The 13,598-nt window shown below is 38.9% G+C and overlaps 1 protein-coding gene across 1 annotated transcript; it reads right to left on the bottom strand.

Moving 5' to 3' along the window:
* Positions 1–1,842: 1,842 nt before the first annotated feature.
* On the bottom strand, positions 1,843–12,893 carry TBX3 (T-box transcription factor 3). The gene is made up of 7 exons (XM_073582555.1): positions 11,793–12,893; positions 10,673–10,940; positions 9,089–9,235; positions 7,362–7,438; positions 5,669–5,826; positions 4,456–5,108; positions 1,843–3,414 (listed from the first exon to the last, which is right to left on the bottom strand). The coding sequence occupies exons 1-7, from the start codon at positions 12,182–12,184 to the stop codon at positions 2,989–2,991; spliced, it is 2,121 nt and encodes a 706-aa protein (XP_073438656.1). The 5' UTR covers positions 12,185–12,893; the 3' UTR covers positions 1,843–2,988.
* Between the last annotated feature and the right edge of the window lie 705 nt (positions 12,894–13,598).

Raw genomic sequence — 13,598 nt, 5'->3', positions numbered from 1 at the left:
TCCCATATCTATCTATCTATCTATCTATCAATCCCATATCTATCTATCATCCATCTATCTCATATCTATCTATCTATCTATCCCATATCTATCTATCTATCTATCTCATATCTATCTATCATCCATCTATCTCATATCTATCTATCTATCTATCCCATATCTATCTATCTATCCCATATTTATCTATCTATCTATCATCGATCCCATATCTATCTATCTATCTAATATCTATCTATCTATCTATCTATCTATCATCGATCCCATATCTATCTATCTAATATCTATCTATCTATCATCCATCTATCTCATATCTATCTATTATCTATCCCATATCTATCTATCTATCATCGATCCCATATCTATCTAATATCTATCTATCTATCATCTGTCTATCATCTATCCCATATCTATCTATCTGTCCATCTATTTATCTATCATCCATCTATCTATCTATCCCATATCTATCTATTATCTATCTATCATCCATCAATCTCATATCTATCTATCTATCTGCCATCTATCTCATATCTATCTATCTATCTCATATCTATCTATCTATCCCATATCTATCTATCTATCCCATATCTATCTATCTATCAATCCCATATCTATCTATCATCCATCTATCTCATATCTATCTATCTATCATCCATCTATCTCATATCTATCTATCTATCCCATATCTATCTATCTATCCCATATCTATCTATCTATCTATCTATCAATCCCATATCTATCTATCATCCATCTATCTCATATCTATCTATCTATCTATCCCATATCTATCTATCTATCTATCTCATATCTATCTATCATCCATCTATCTCATATCTATCTATCTATCTATCCCATATCTATCTATCTATCCCATATTTATCTATCTATCTATCATCGATCCCATATCTATCTATCTATCTAATATCTATCTATCTATCCTATATCTATCTATCTATCTATCTATCTATCATCGATCCCATATCTATCTATCTAATATCTATCTATCTATCATCCATCTATCTCATATCTATCTATTATCTATCCCATATCTATCTATCTATCATCGATCCCATATCTATCTAATATCTATCTATCTATCATCTGTCTATCATCTATCCCATATCTATCTATCTGTCCATCTATTTATCTATCATCCATCTATCTATCTATTCCATATCTATCTATTATCTATCTATCTATCCCATATCTATCTATCTATCTCATATCTATCTAGCTCTCTATCTATCCCATATCTATCTATCTATTTATCTATCCATCTATCTATCTATCTCTCTATCCCATATCTATTTCTCTATCTATCTATCTATCTATCTATCCCATATCTATCTCATATCTATCTAATATCTATCTCTCTATCTATATATATATATATCTATCATCTATCTATCTATCCCATATCTATCCATCTCATATCTATCTACCTAATATCTATCTATCTCTCTATCTATCTATATATATCTATCTATCATCTATCTATCTATCCCATATCTATCTATCTATCTATCTAATATCTATCTATCTATCCATCTCCTATCTGTCCATCTATGAAGGAAAAAGGTAGGCAGCGCTCCATATTTATCCATACATATTCTATCTATCTATCCATATCCATCTCTATCTATCACTTATTTATCTAATATCCGTCATCTATATACAGAGAGAATAAAAGTTTTGCGAGTGTATTTAGATTAAATAAATTATAGAGATAGAAAGATAGATCATATATATATATATTCCATACCAAGAGCACATTAATTTCTTGTGTTTAACTGTGTGTGAGCTCCTGTGCTTTTCAGCAAATTAAGACCAGCATAAACCATAAGGTACAATTCAATAAAAAAATTTATTGAAAGATGTAGAGACTTTGAAAATAACGAAATACAAGGGGAACAATATCTATGAAACATTCATCACATCGTGTGTGTACTTATATATATACATATAAATGCATACATATATACACATATATACATATATATATACATACATGTACATATATATATACATATACATATATATATACATGTATGTAATTATACCTTCATATATTATCAGCAACACAGCTCAGGGGGAAATAATGTACATAGACTAGCGGGCAGGGCAACAGGGTGACTGGGACACACAATTATTTCTTGGTGAAATGTTAAGAGGTGGGATTTAGGGCAGTATGTATGTATAGTGTGTGAGTGTTTGTGTGAAATATATATATGTATGTATGTACATATAGCGTGTGTGTGTGACTGTGTGTGTGCATTATACAATATTTAATAACCCTACCCCTATGTTTAATGATCGGTATTCATCCTGAAATGGGCATGTTTCCACCCTGTGTGCCTTGGATGTTTTAATGATATTCATTTGGCACCTAATAGGTTAACACACGAGAAAATAAAGACAACAGCCGAGCAATATTTACAGAACTATATACATTTTAAATAAATTAACGTTTAGTAATCAGAATCTGTCTCCTGATTTATTTACATACAATATCAAATAATTACATAAATACTTTTCTTTTTTCTACTCTTGCCTCCCCCATAATAACAATCTGCTCCTGAATATATATATATATATATATATATATATATATATATATATATATATATATATATGAGATATATATATATATTTCATCCAGAACACTGCTTTTTATTCACATGAATGGTGATTTATTCGCATGCAAATGCTCATTCTGTGGCTGAAATAGCAAAAGACAAGAAGGAGAACAAATACAAAACTATCTCCCTTAGTGGCCACGAATAGATTGCAGGATGGCCAGGTCTGTGGATACATTTCATCTTCAAGTTTTGGTCTGCGAGGAGTTTCCTGGTGTCCAGTCCTGGTAGATGCATGCATGGCGAGGGGCAGAGTATATGTGACCTGGGTGGCAGACACAGGCTCAGCACTGCCGGCTGGGCATGGGACATACAAAGTGCAATGAGAGGGTGGAATGGGTTGGGGGCTGTGCCGTCAGGGGGAGCCGCTCCTCGGTCTGTCCTGCTTGGAGTCTAGCCCACTGACCAGGCGCTGGATATTCTGCAGCTCGCTGCTGGCCTCCTTTTCTGCACACAGTTTGGGGGATAAGGACACAGATCCAGAGGACAGGGCTGAAGATCTGCTAGTTAATTCAGAGTCCAGGGCTGCGGAGGCTGGGCTGGGCACCAGACTAGGGGCCTTCCCGTCAAGTGTGCCATTGGGTAATGTGTGGAGGGCAGTGGTCAGCAGGCTGCCACTGTCAGGCATGGGCACAGAGAAAGAGTAGGGGTTATACCTCAGCCTGGGACGGACAGCACTGAGGAAAGGGTGTCTATGCACGGCAGAGGAGGCTGCAGCAGCTGCGGCCATGTATGTGTAGGGATAGGAGAAAAGTCCTCCAAAAGGAGACATAGCCAGACCCTGGAAAAGAAAAGAGAATCATTTATCGTCACATCAATAGGCGATGGACAAACTGTGAATTTTCGATCACACATAGATCTAAAATATGTCCACAGGTATTTCTCATCAAACACAGACTCATGTCCACTGAACTAAATTAGGATAACAAAAATGTATATAAATAAATATATATATATTGCTCAAAAAAATAAAGGGAACACTCTTCCATTTGCAACAGGCTGTTTGTGTTCCTTTTAATTTTATATGTTTTGTGTTCCCTTTATATATATATGCAATGCAGCTTAAATGTAGCTCTTGCCAGACAGTGACTAAAAGTCAGATAATGCACAATTCATGGCATTTACAGCACAAAACGCACAATGTGAAAGGAGAATAGGTGAAGGTGCACACAGCACGCTCACATGGACCATGAAGGATCCCAGTCTAATGGTGGAAGGGTTTAGGCTAAAGAGACACAGAGCCGCAATCCTATTAGACTGGGCTCACATATATTGGGCCATCCCGAGTTTTTTCCCTCCAGCTTGGTACAGAAGGAGAAACTAATAGCAGAACAGATCAGGTAAATTTCATAGTAAAGTCCTGCTGTCCGACCTATCGCTTGTCCTAGCGTCCGATAAAAAACATCACTTGCGTTTTTTGATCAGTCTTTTGGACGCCAGACCGGTGCCATCAGTTATGCGCCAAGAAACAAAGTGAAAAAAAAACAAAACATCCATTGCTAAATCCTCATCTGAACTTCTAAACTTAAAACTAATGGCGACTAAATAGGGGGTATGTTCACACTGAGCCTTTGGCGGAGTTTTTGGATCAGAAACTGAGAAGAAAATGTATTTATTTATTTTTAGAGGTTTTGAGCATTTGAGAAGGTTTTTTTTAGAGCTTCAAACACTTCGGTTTACTCTCCCTAAAATTTGTAAGAAAAATGAGTGTGAACATACTCTAGTATAATTATTTGTACTAAGAAAAATCAAGGCATAGATAACCCTGTACCGATAGCATTATGGTGGAGCCATACCAAGGAGTAAAGGTGAATGCAATTACCTGAGAAGCCAGGACATGCTGCTGGAGGTGGAAAGGTAAAGATGATACTCCTGGTAGTCCTTGAGATGAAGATGCCATCCCTGGAGAATCTATGCTGTTAACGCCTGACATTGCTCCTGAAACGGTGGCCAGTAATGGACTCATACCAGTTGCCATACTGGAAAACGCCCCTCCCATAGCAAACTGACTGGGGTGAAGAAGCAACGGGTGTGAAGCGCCCAAGGGGTTAAAGAACTGCTGCCCACTCAAACCAGGGGGAAATCCTAGGTTCTGCAGATGGCCTTGGGTTAGAGGGTGGGAGCTGCTGTCTGTCTGTACAGTCAGTGGGGGATAATGTTCCTTTGATGGCTTGGGATCCTCAAGTGTATGTGGGTCCCTAGTCGATGTCTTGAGGTCCTCCACACTTAGGACTCTGCTGCTGGAAGAGATCTGCCCCGGACTGTGCCTAGAATCTGGAGAACTCTTCCCAGTCCTCATACTCTGCTCCCTGCCCCTGCTGCCCATGTCCGATGGTAATAAAGAGAGCTTAGAGGGGCTCCTCATTTCTTTTGGGTGTTCACCAGTAGTTGTGGAAATTTTGGCCGAGTCCCCGGTATCATGTGCGGAATCATCTTTAATGTCATCGTCACTGTCTCCTTCACTATCGCAAAGGCCTAAAAAATATCAAGCAGATCTCTCAATTAGCACAGCTTCAGCCATTTTATTACCGTATATGTTCAGATAAATACATATTTAAAAAGATCTAAAGTGGTCTGCACCAATATATTAATGATGAAAGATCGACTCAACAAAAGGACTATGAAAACTCAAATACCAAATATACAATTAAAACTAGAAAATTATATTTATTTGGTCTAAAAAAAAAAAAAAAAATAAGACAACACTTCCAAGTCTTCCAAGTAATAGGATACTGTAATGCAATGGTTCATTGCAATTTGTTCAATATATTTTTATTTTACAAACATTTTAACATTTACAATTGAAACATTTTGACATTCAGTTACTGGGACTTTCAGCTATGGGAAGGGTTTGTTGCGCCAACCCAGAACCCACTCTTGTTCCTGCGTCTTCCTACAGCATGGAGACACTTGGAGAGCCCGACAGAAAGCACTAGAAGTTGGATTAGCAAAGGGTAAATGATGGCACTGTGCACACGTCCTCGTGAAGGCAGGGGGCTCTGAATGATGGGGTTAATGGGAGATTAGGACTGTACCTTTAAGATTTGAAGTGCCCACTGTGGATGCGCTTGGAGAGGAGGTTTGGGCGAAGCATTTGAAGGCAGTCTGCTCACTGGAGGACTCATCTGAGCTGCCATTATCTTTCTTCTGCTGCTCATCAAAGGCTCGCATGGACTGGAGGCTCAGTTGTTTCCTTGAGAAGGGCAGATAGCACATTTAATGTGTATAATTCCCTGCTTGAAATATAAACAGCCGGCAGACACAAGTATTTGACCTTTGCCTTATAGTCCTAACTACTGCAGACCTGGCTCAGCCCCAGCGATCTGGAGGACAGGGGCTAACTAAGGGGATCTAGACAAGCCTCACTATGGCTCTGCACCTTCAGAGCTTAAAATCTGCATTTTAGTAGTAATAATATTAGTTTTTATCAAGAAGATCCACCCTTTATGTGGCAGGTATAGAATGAATCACATAAATCACACATATGAATCACACCTATAGGTGCACTAGATATTTTCAGATTTGCAGCCATCATTCTAGCAACCCATTGTTATTTATTTATGCACACCTACTTGAGAAAAGTTGCAGAAGGAGACAAAATCATCTAGCATTGGGGCTTCAAAACAAACAGCCGAGATGGCTTCTATTAGCCTCAGAGTGAGAGGACCCAGATATGTGGCAAATAAGTGTCAATTCCAGGTGTCAAGAAATTCTTTGGAGAGTCAGAAATGTTGAAAAAAAAATCATATTTAACTGGAAAACCCACAGATTTGTTCAGTTTCATTTTACAGCTAGGAGTAGTGCCAAAGCTCTACCCCTATAAAATATCATGGAGTTTCCAAGCACTTAGGTATTATTATGAATAAATACGACATGTAAATACTAGCAATGAGGAAGCAGAAAATGGCTGCATGTAGACCTCACCATAATATGGAAGGATGGGCCCAAGGTCTGGAGGTGAAATAACATTTGCTTTTATATTACTGGTGCAGCCAAGATACGCAGTGTGTTCCCCCATCCGTGTTTGTTTAAACTGCCTTTACTTTTAGGAACACATTCTCAAAACTCAAATCGGCTTTTTTTTTTTGGTCATTTAATAGAAACCAACATTTCCTGTAACTTTCAAGCGGATTGAATAAAATTCACAGCTTCAGAGGCTCAGAGGATACAGAATATTACATACTGCTGCCAGGGCTAATCACCTTAGAAATATCCTATGAAAACTGAGGCAGATCTTGAGTCCTTGACTTATAGTCATCGATCATTACTGAATAAGTATTGTTATAAAAAGCTAACATATATGTGTTTTTATATATTAATGCAATTGTGTGTGCTATATAATATATTACAAATATGATGTATGCGTGTTTATATATACATATATATGCATGTGTATATATATATATGCAGTACGTATGAGCGGAACATGCATATATGTATGTATGTGTGTGCAGATATATAGTACAGTATATATATATATGTATGAATAAAATTATATATTTGCACAAATACACACACATACATATATATATTTACATGTGTGTGACAAATATGGCATTTGTTTCTCACAATGTACTGTAAGAAATATATTTCCCAAATGTTCTGTGCACATCCTTGGTGGAGCTCTAGGGTTATCATTGGCCTAACCTGGCTCCTTAACATAGGAGTGGTTTCATAACCATCTACCCCCTGAACGAAATAAATAATGACACCCTGCCGCAGACTCACCTTTTCTCCCTCCTTCCATTGCCCGTGTCACGAAAGCCTTTGGCAAAAGGATTATTATCGATTTTTAATTGCGTGATCTGGGGATAAAGAGGGAATAACGTGTAGGATTGTGGATAGGAAAGCAAAAACAATATTTAATCGTCACCTTTATTATTATTGCAAACAGATTAAGGCAAACAATGGTGACTATAGTGTAGAGGAGAAACCTTAGTGCAGCCTGCGCACTACTGCTGCGCACTACCGGGGCTCTGTGGGGTGCTCGGCTGCTCCTTCATTAGCTCTTCTACTTTCATTGGGAAAATGTTTTTTAGATTATGAGTGGACGAGCGTTGTGATTGTGCTGCGAGCATTTGTTTTCAGTTATCTCCCCCTCACCCCCTGCCTCACCTTATAGTAGAACCAGCCAAAGTCACTGTATTAGGTTTTACTTTAACCCCGGGATTTTATGGGTGTCCCATAGAGATATGAGGGGAAAAGACAATAATGCGATGTGCATGTGTGTACAGTCTCTGCAGGGTTGTAATGATTTTCACGTACTGCATTTTACATTTATATTGTACATATCCTATTGCTGAGATTGAAATAAACATGATTATACTGGTAATACCCACATAGAAAAGTGCTAGTCATAAACTAGACTGGTGCATAGCCATATGCATGATTATAGCACAAGAAAGACAAAGCTGAAAAGCACTATAATGAAGGCAGGTTCTAGAAATCAAGTGGTCAGAATATTTCTGAAATTATAACAAGGATAGATAGAATCTAGACAGATATAGATAGAAATAGATAAGTCCAGAGACAGGAGGCAGCACACCTTTCAAAGTGAAAAAATCTGCTTATTTAATGACCCAACATGGCAACGTTTCGGTTCCATAGTGGCAACCTTTCTCAGGCTTTCTCTCTTTTTTTTTTTTTTTAGATAAATAGAAAAGACAGATAGCAGCACAAACTTGAGCAGATTTTGGGTGCAATACTTCCTGAGTAATGCGGTTGTCCAACGCAAAATATAAATAGAAAAAAAAAAACAAGCAGCACTCCAGTTCAAGGAAAAATTGTGGCCTTTAATCCAGCACCAAGTGGTGCAACGTTTCGACCTCACAGCACGGTCTTTGTCAAGCACGATAGATAGATAGATAGATAGATAGATAGATAGATAGATAGATAGATAGATAATGGAAAATAAGCAGTACTCCAATTTAATTGTGCGAAAAGGTGGAGGACTCATTCATTAACCCATATGGCAACGTTTCGGTTCCACAACAGAACCTTATTAAGGATAGGTAGATAGATAGATAGATAGATAGATAGATAGATAGATAGATAGCAGAACAAGGAAGTATGAAAAATAGGATAGTAATAAGTTCAGTTCATCATATATTTCTAGTAACACAGAAAAAGTCAGTCTGGCCCATCAAATATCTTTACCATTGTTAAACATCGCATAGTCCCCGTATTGTTAAATATTTACAAGCAACACATACATTAGCTCTTTGATATTTTTTCAGACATACGTTGTACAGAGAAAAGTGGAAAGTCCACTCTTTAAAGAGTTCATACACTCATGTTTAGCAACAGTGATGATGCCCCCTCTATAGCAGATAAGATAGGAAGGCTGAAGGTGTTTTGGGGGAGGGGTACTTTCTTGACTTGGACTATCAATGCATAATAAAATCTTTGTGGAAAAAAGCCAAACCACGTTGGATAAATCCCTATAAGCTTCTTACCTTATCATTCTGGTATGCAGTCACTGCAATGAAATCGGTCTCAGGGAACACATAGGTTCTGAATGTGCTGTAGGGGAGTTTCATAATGTCATTCGCTCGTACTATGTGGAACCTGGGCTGATATTTGTGCATGGAGTTCAGAATAGTCTACAAAGTACAAACAGAAAGTAATGTCAGAACTGAGCCAAACCCTAAATCTTTCATACTAGATATCCAAGTGGAATCAGTAAAGCTATATACAAAAATATCCAGACATCATCCCATTCCTGTCTTATAATTATTTCATATAATGGCCAGCACCAGGATACAGTGAGAAGAAATTAATTATTCTAAATAAAAAAAATAATATTGATAAAAAATGAGTAAAAACAAATGGAAACTACAATTACTAGATAAATATGTTTGCAAATCAATGCATTTTTCCTTTTGTACTTTACTGAAACGCATGTGTGTATATTTTGGATCACAGATTTGTGACATAAAATAGGCAATTAAAGACACAGACGGAACATAAAAATATTAGTTTTGGGCCAAATACTTGTGACATAAAAAAAATGCCATTAAATGGATAGAACATATATATATATATTCAGGTTCTATGGAAATAAAAAAGCCCCATTTATGTACAGCTGGAGCACTGGAGAACAGATACGTGTAAGGTAATAATATACACACACTGATCATAGATACAATCACCGCTCTTTTATTAGGAGAGTGTTTAGAAAATCTTTGCTTCTTTTTCACAGTAAATGGAATTGACGTAATTTATCACCCTCTCTTCTCTAATCATGTTGCTTATTTTATCTCATTAATAAGCCCCTTTCATCAAGTGCAGTAATAAAGCTATCAATCCCAGAGCAGAAAGCACAAAATTCATTTACTTGTAATTCACCCATTGATTAGAGGCTTGAATGTTTGAATACCCCGATCTTTACTATTTTACGGATATCTGGCTAGATACATCCGGCCAGGAAAAAAAAATATCAAAAATTGAAGGTCCTAGCCTAATTAAAATAAGCTTGTTTACTTTGAATTTAGAATTGCACATAAATATCCTAACTATATATGTATGTATATATATATCTATATATGTATGTATATATATATAGTTAGAAAAGTTAGAACAGTGAACAGAGCTGGCACACGTATGTATTCATTTTTTAATGTATACATTTATGTATGTGCATACATGAAGCTTGCAAATTAATTTAAAAGTAAATAAGCTGATATTAATTAGAGTTATAATACCATTTTATCATAGCAACTTAAATGTTTGTATTTTTTTCCTGCATATACAGTGTATATATATATATATATATATATACACACATTAAAAAATGTATACATACAGCTCCATTCACTGTCCTCACTATGTATACATATATATACATATATATAGTGAACAGAGCTGGCACACGCATATATACTTTTTATGTATATATATATATATATATATATATATGTGCATTACATTACTTTTGTTGTGTATATTACTGCATGCACTTCAAATTGGAGAAATCTATATACATATTTAAAGCTTTTATATTAACAATAATATGAATAATGGTCATTGCAGTCACTTACAAAGCCATGCTTGTCAGAGATGTTGTTAGTGAGCTTGAGCTTATGAAAGGTGACCACTTTGGACATCCATTGCTCTCCTGTGGCCGGGCTGTCCGGGTGAATGTACATTCTCTTGGGCATTTCGGGGTCAGCCTTGCCTGCCACCATCCAGCGGGAGTTATGGAACTTGTACCTGCAGTCATCTGCAGCCACTATATCCATAAGGAGGATGTATTTTGCTTTTTTGTCAAGGCCTGTGCATCTGACTTTAAATGGTGGGAACATTCTCCTGAAGAAATGGGAAGAAAGAATAGGACAAGATATAGGTGTGTGCTTGTGGGTCCCTACCAGAGAGCACTTTAATTTCCATACATACACCCCTGTCTATAACAAGCAGGGCGCTATAAGCAAGAGATCAAAGCTGTTCAGTTTAATGTTTAACCTTGTCAGCTCGAGTTAGTGCTGCTTCATTTGCATCGAAGGAGTTAATGTCTCTCGTGGGCTGAGGATTAACCCAGTCGTTATTATATACTTTACATTGTACATTATATATAGATATTTATACACCAGAACTCTCTTCGCAGCCCACGACAAGCCCACTGGTGATTCCCAGGTAGTCCAGACTTTACTAGAAGGCCACAAAATCCCTACTATCTGCAGAGCAGCTAACCAGGAAACAGATGACATCATAAAAAAATCATCATTCTTCACTAACCTTTGATGCAAAACTTTGACCACAACAATCATAAATGAGGAGCAGCAGAGAGGGTGGAGGAATCTCTGAGAGTCTTTATTCCACCTTACTAACATGAAGTTGCTGCTTCCAGGGATTTCTAGCCATGTGCACATACAGCAGACATACATATGCCTATGTCATACCTATTGTCATAGGGCATTTACCAGTAGATGTCCCTTTAAGATAAAGAGCCCATGGTACAGCTCATTATTTCCCAGGTACTCAGGCCTCTCTAGCTTTGGCACCATAACAGTAGATCTTTGAGAAGATAGTCCAAGAATTCCCATTCAAAACCTTATTCTTTTCTTCTGGAAGCTCCTCACTGTCTGCCCTTGGTGTGTCTGTGTGTACCTTTAGCTTTTGGAGCCAATTGTTAGATAATAAAAACAAAAAGCTATGACTCACCTCCCAGATTTGGTGATGACCATCTCAGTCCCCCTCTTGTGGAACTGTTCCCAGAGATCCTTGGCTTCCAGATGAACTTTTGGATCATCTTCAACTTCTTCTTCTGGTTCAAGAGTTTTAAGAGGCCTTAAATGAGAAGCTGACTGGTGACCCAGAGAAGAAAAGGGGATGCCAGTCTCTACGGCACCCACTAATTGATCCATGATGGGCTTGGCTAGGGCACCAGGAAGGGATAGAGCAGCCCCATTGGGGGGTAGTGCCAGAGCTGGAAAAAAGGGAGGCTGGTGTCCAAGAACAGCGCTCATTGCAAAGTCCGGTGCCCGGTGTGATAGGAATGGGTGGTAAGCCATGCTTGACCCTGAGATTACTGGATCTCTCATGGATATATTCATCAACCGCGACCCTCTGAATAGCAGGACTTAGTCCACGTTGAGGAACTTCACAGGAACATCATAGATAGGAGAAGGTCGCAAGGTCCAGAAATGGAATAAATGCGACTGCTGTCAGGTGGAGAAGGTAAAGTTCGGATCAAATCAGTGTAATAATGGACAAGGCAGCGGATTCTGGCACAGAACGAGAATTCTACTTTGGATCCCAGCTCCTTGCAGACAAGAGGAACACTCCTTAATGTGAGTCCACCTTCGTGCCCTGGGGAGGCAGGAGAACCCTCTGCTGCGGCTCCTGGTTCTTCTCTGCAGACTCCTCGTGCAGGCTTGCTCTTGTAGCAGCAGCACCACTAGATCAGCATGGTTTCGGAATAGCCCCCTTACTGAGCGATCACTGAGTGTCCCAGACCCTCTGGAGAAGTTCTTCTAGGCTTAAGAGATTGGGCTGGAAAAAATAGTGGTGAACACAGAGAGAGAGAGGAAGAATAGAGAGTGGAAAAAGATGGGGACACAGAGAGGAAACAGGGGCACCCTCAGCTCCAAGGGTTCTCTGTGTGAAAGTAGGCTCTCCTTACACCAGATCCCAGGGATGTGTTGTGGCAACTCAAGGAGTCCAGACCTAGTTGATTGGCCCTTTGACGCTTCTGGACCAATTGTGTAGCTGCATAGGCGGGGTTTTGACAGGTCTGCTGGATAGGGACAGGGCAGAGTTATAAAAAGAAGGTGTCGGAAGCTGTAACGTTGCAGCAAAGCATCACTACTACATAATGTCGTGTGAATATGTCAACATGATCAGATGGGAGGGGACAGAGCAGGAAGGTGTGGGGGCTGGAGGAACACAACAGGCTATTCAATCCCTGGCAGGGAAAGTCACTAACCTCTAGGTGGCTTTGTAGGAAAGACAGAGAGAGAAGAAACACAGAGAGCTCAGGGGGAGGGGAGCAGCCTGGAAGTGTCCACAGAGGGCAGCCTTCTCCCTGACACCCAGCTGCAGCTCTCCTCCACTTATCAGCAGACCTCAGTGGGCTCCCATTTCATCGCCTTGTTCCTGCACAATGGCAGGAAGGATAAGTGCGAGGAGTTCAGAGACTTGGGGCTGGACCAGGGGAAACTGAGACCCCTGTACGTACACACACAACAGCAACACACACACAACAGCAACACAAACACACACACGAAACACACACACCAGCAACACACACACACACGAAACACACACAACAGCAACACACACACACACGAAACACACACACCAGCAACACACACAACAGCAACACACACACAACAGCAACACAAACACACACACGAAACACACACACCAGCAACACACACAACAGCAACACACACACACACGAAACACACACAACAGCAACACACACAACAGCAACACACACACACACGAAACACACACAACAGCAAC

The sequence above is a fragment of the Dendrobates tinctorius genome, unplaced genomic scaffold (genome assembly GCF_039654945.1).
Source record: "Dendrobates tinctorius isolate UK_male_01 unplaced genomic scaffold, ASM3965494v1 ptg000073l, whole genome shotgun sequence".
Taxonomy (NCBI): Eukaryota; Metazoa; Chordata; class Amphibia; order Anura; family Dendrobatidae; genus Dendrobates; species Dendrobates tinctorius.
The sequence above is the reverse complement of the archived record's forward strand: the minus strand, read 5'-3'. Positions and strand labels throughout refer to the sequence as shown.

What these genes read in the sequence shown, in the direction of transcription:
- TBX3 (XM_073582555.1), bottom strand. Translation starts at nt 12,184, where the DNA reads ATGAATATATCCATGAGAGATCCAGTAATCTCAGGGTCAAGCATGGCT. An exon ending in TCTCTGACAAGCATGGCTTT is followed by an intron (nt 9,236 to 10,672) that starts GTAAGTGACTGC and finishes TGTACTTTGTAG; the next exon opens with ACTATTCTGAACTCCATGCA. An exon ending in AATGGAAGGAGGGAGAAAAG is followed by an intron (nt 5,827 to 7,361) that starts GTGAGTCTGCGG and finishes GCCCTTCTCAAG; the next exon opens with GAAACAACTGAGCCTCCAGT.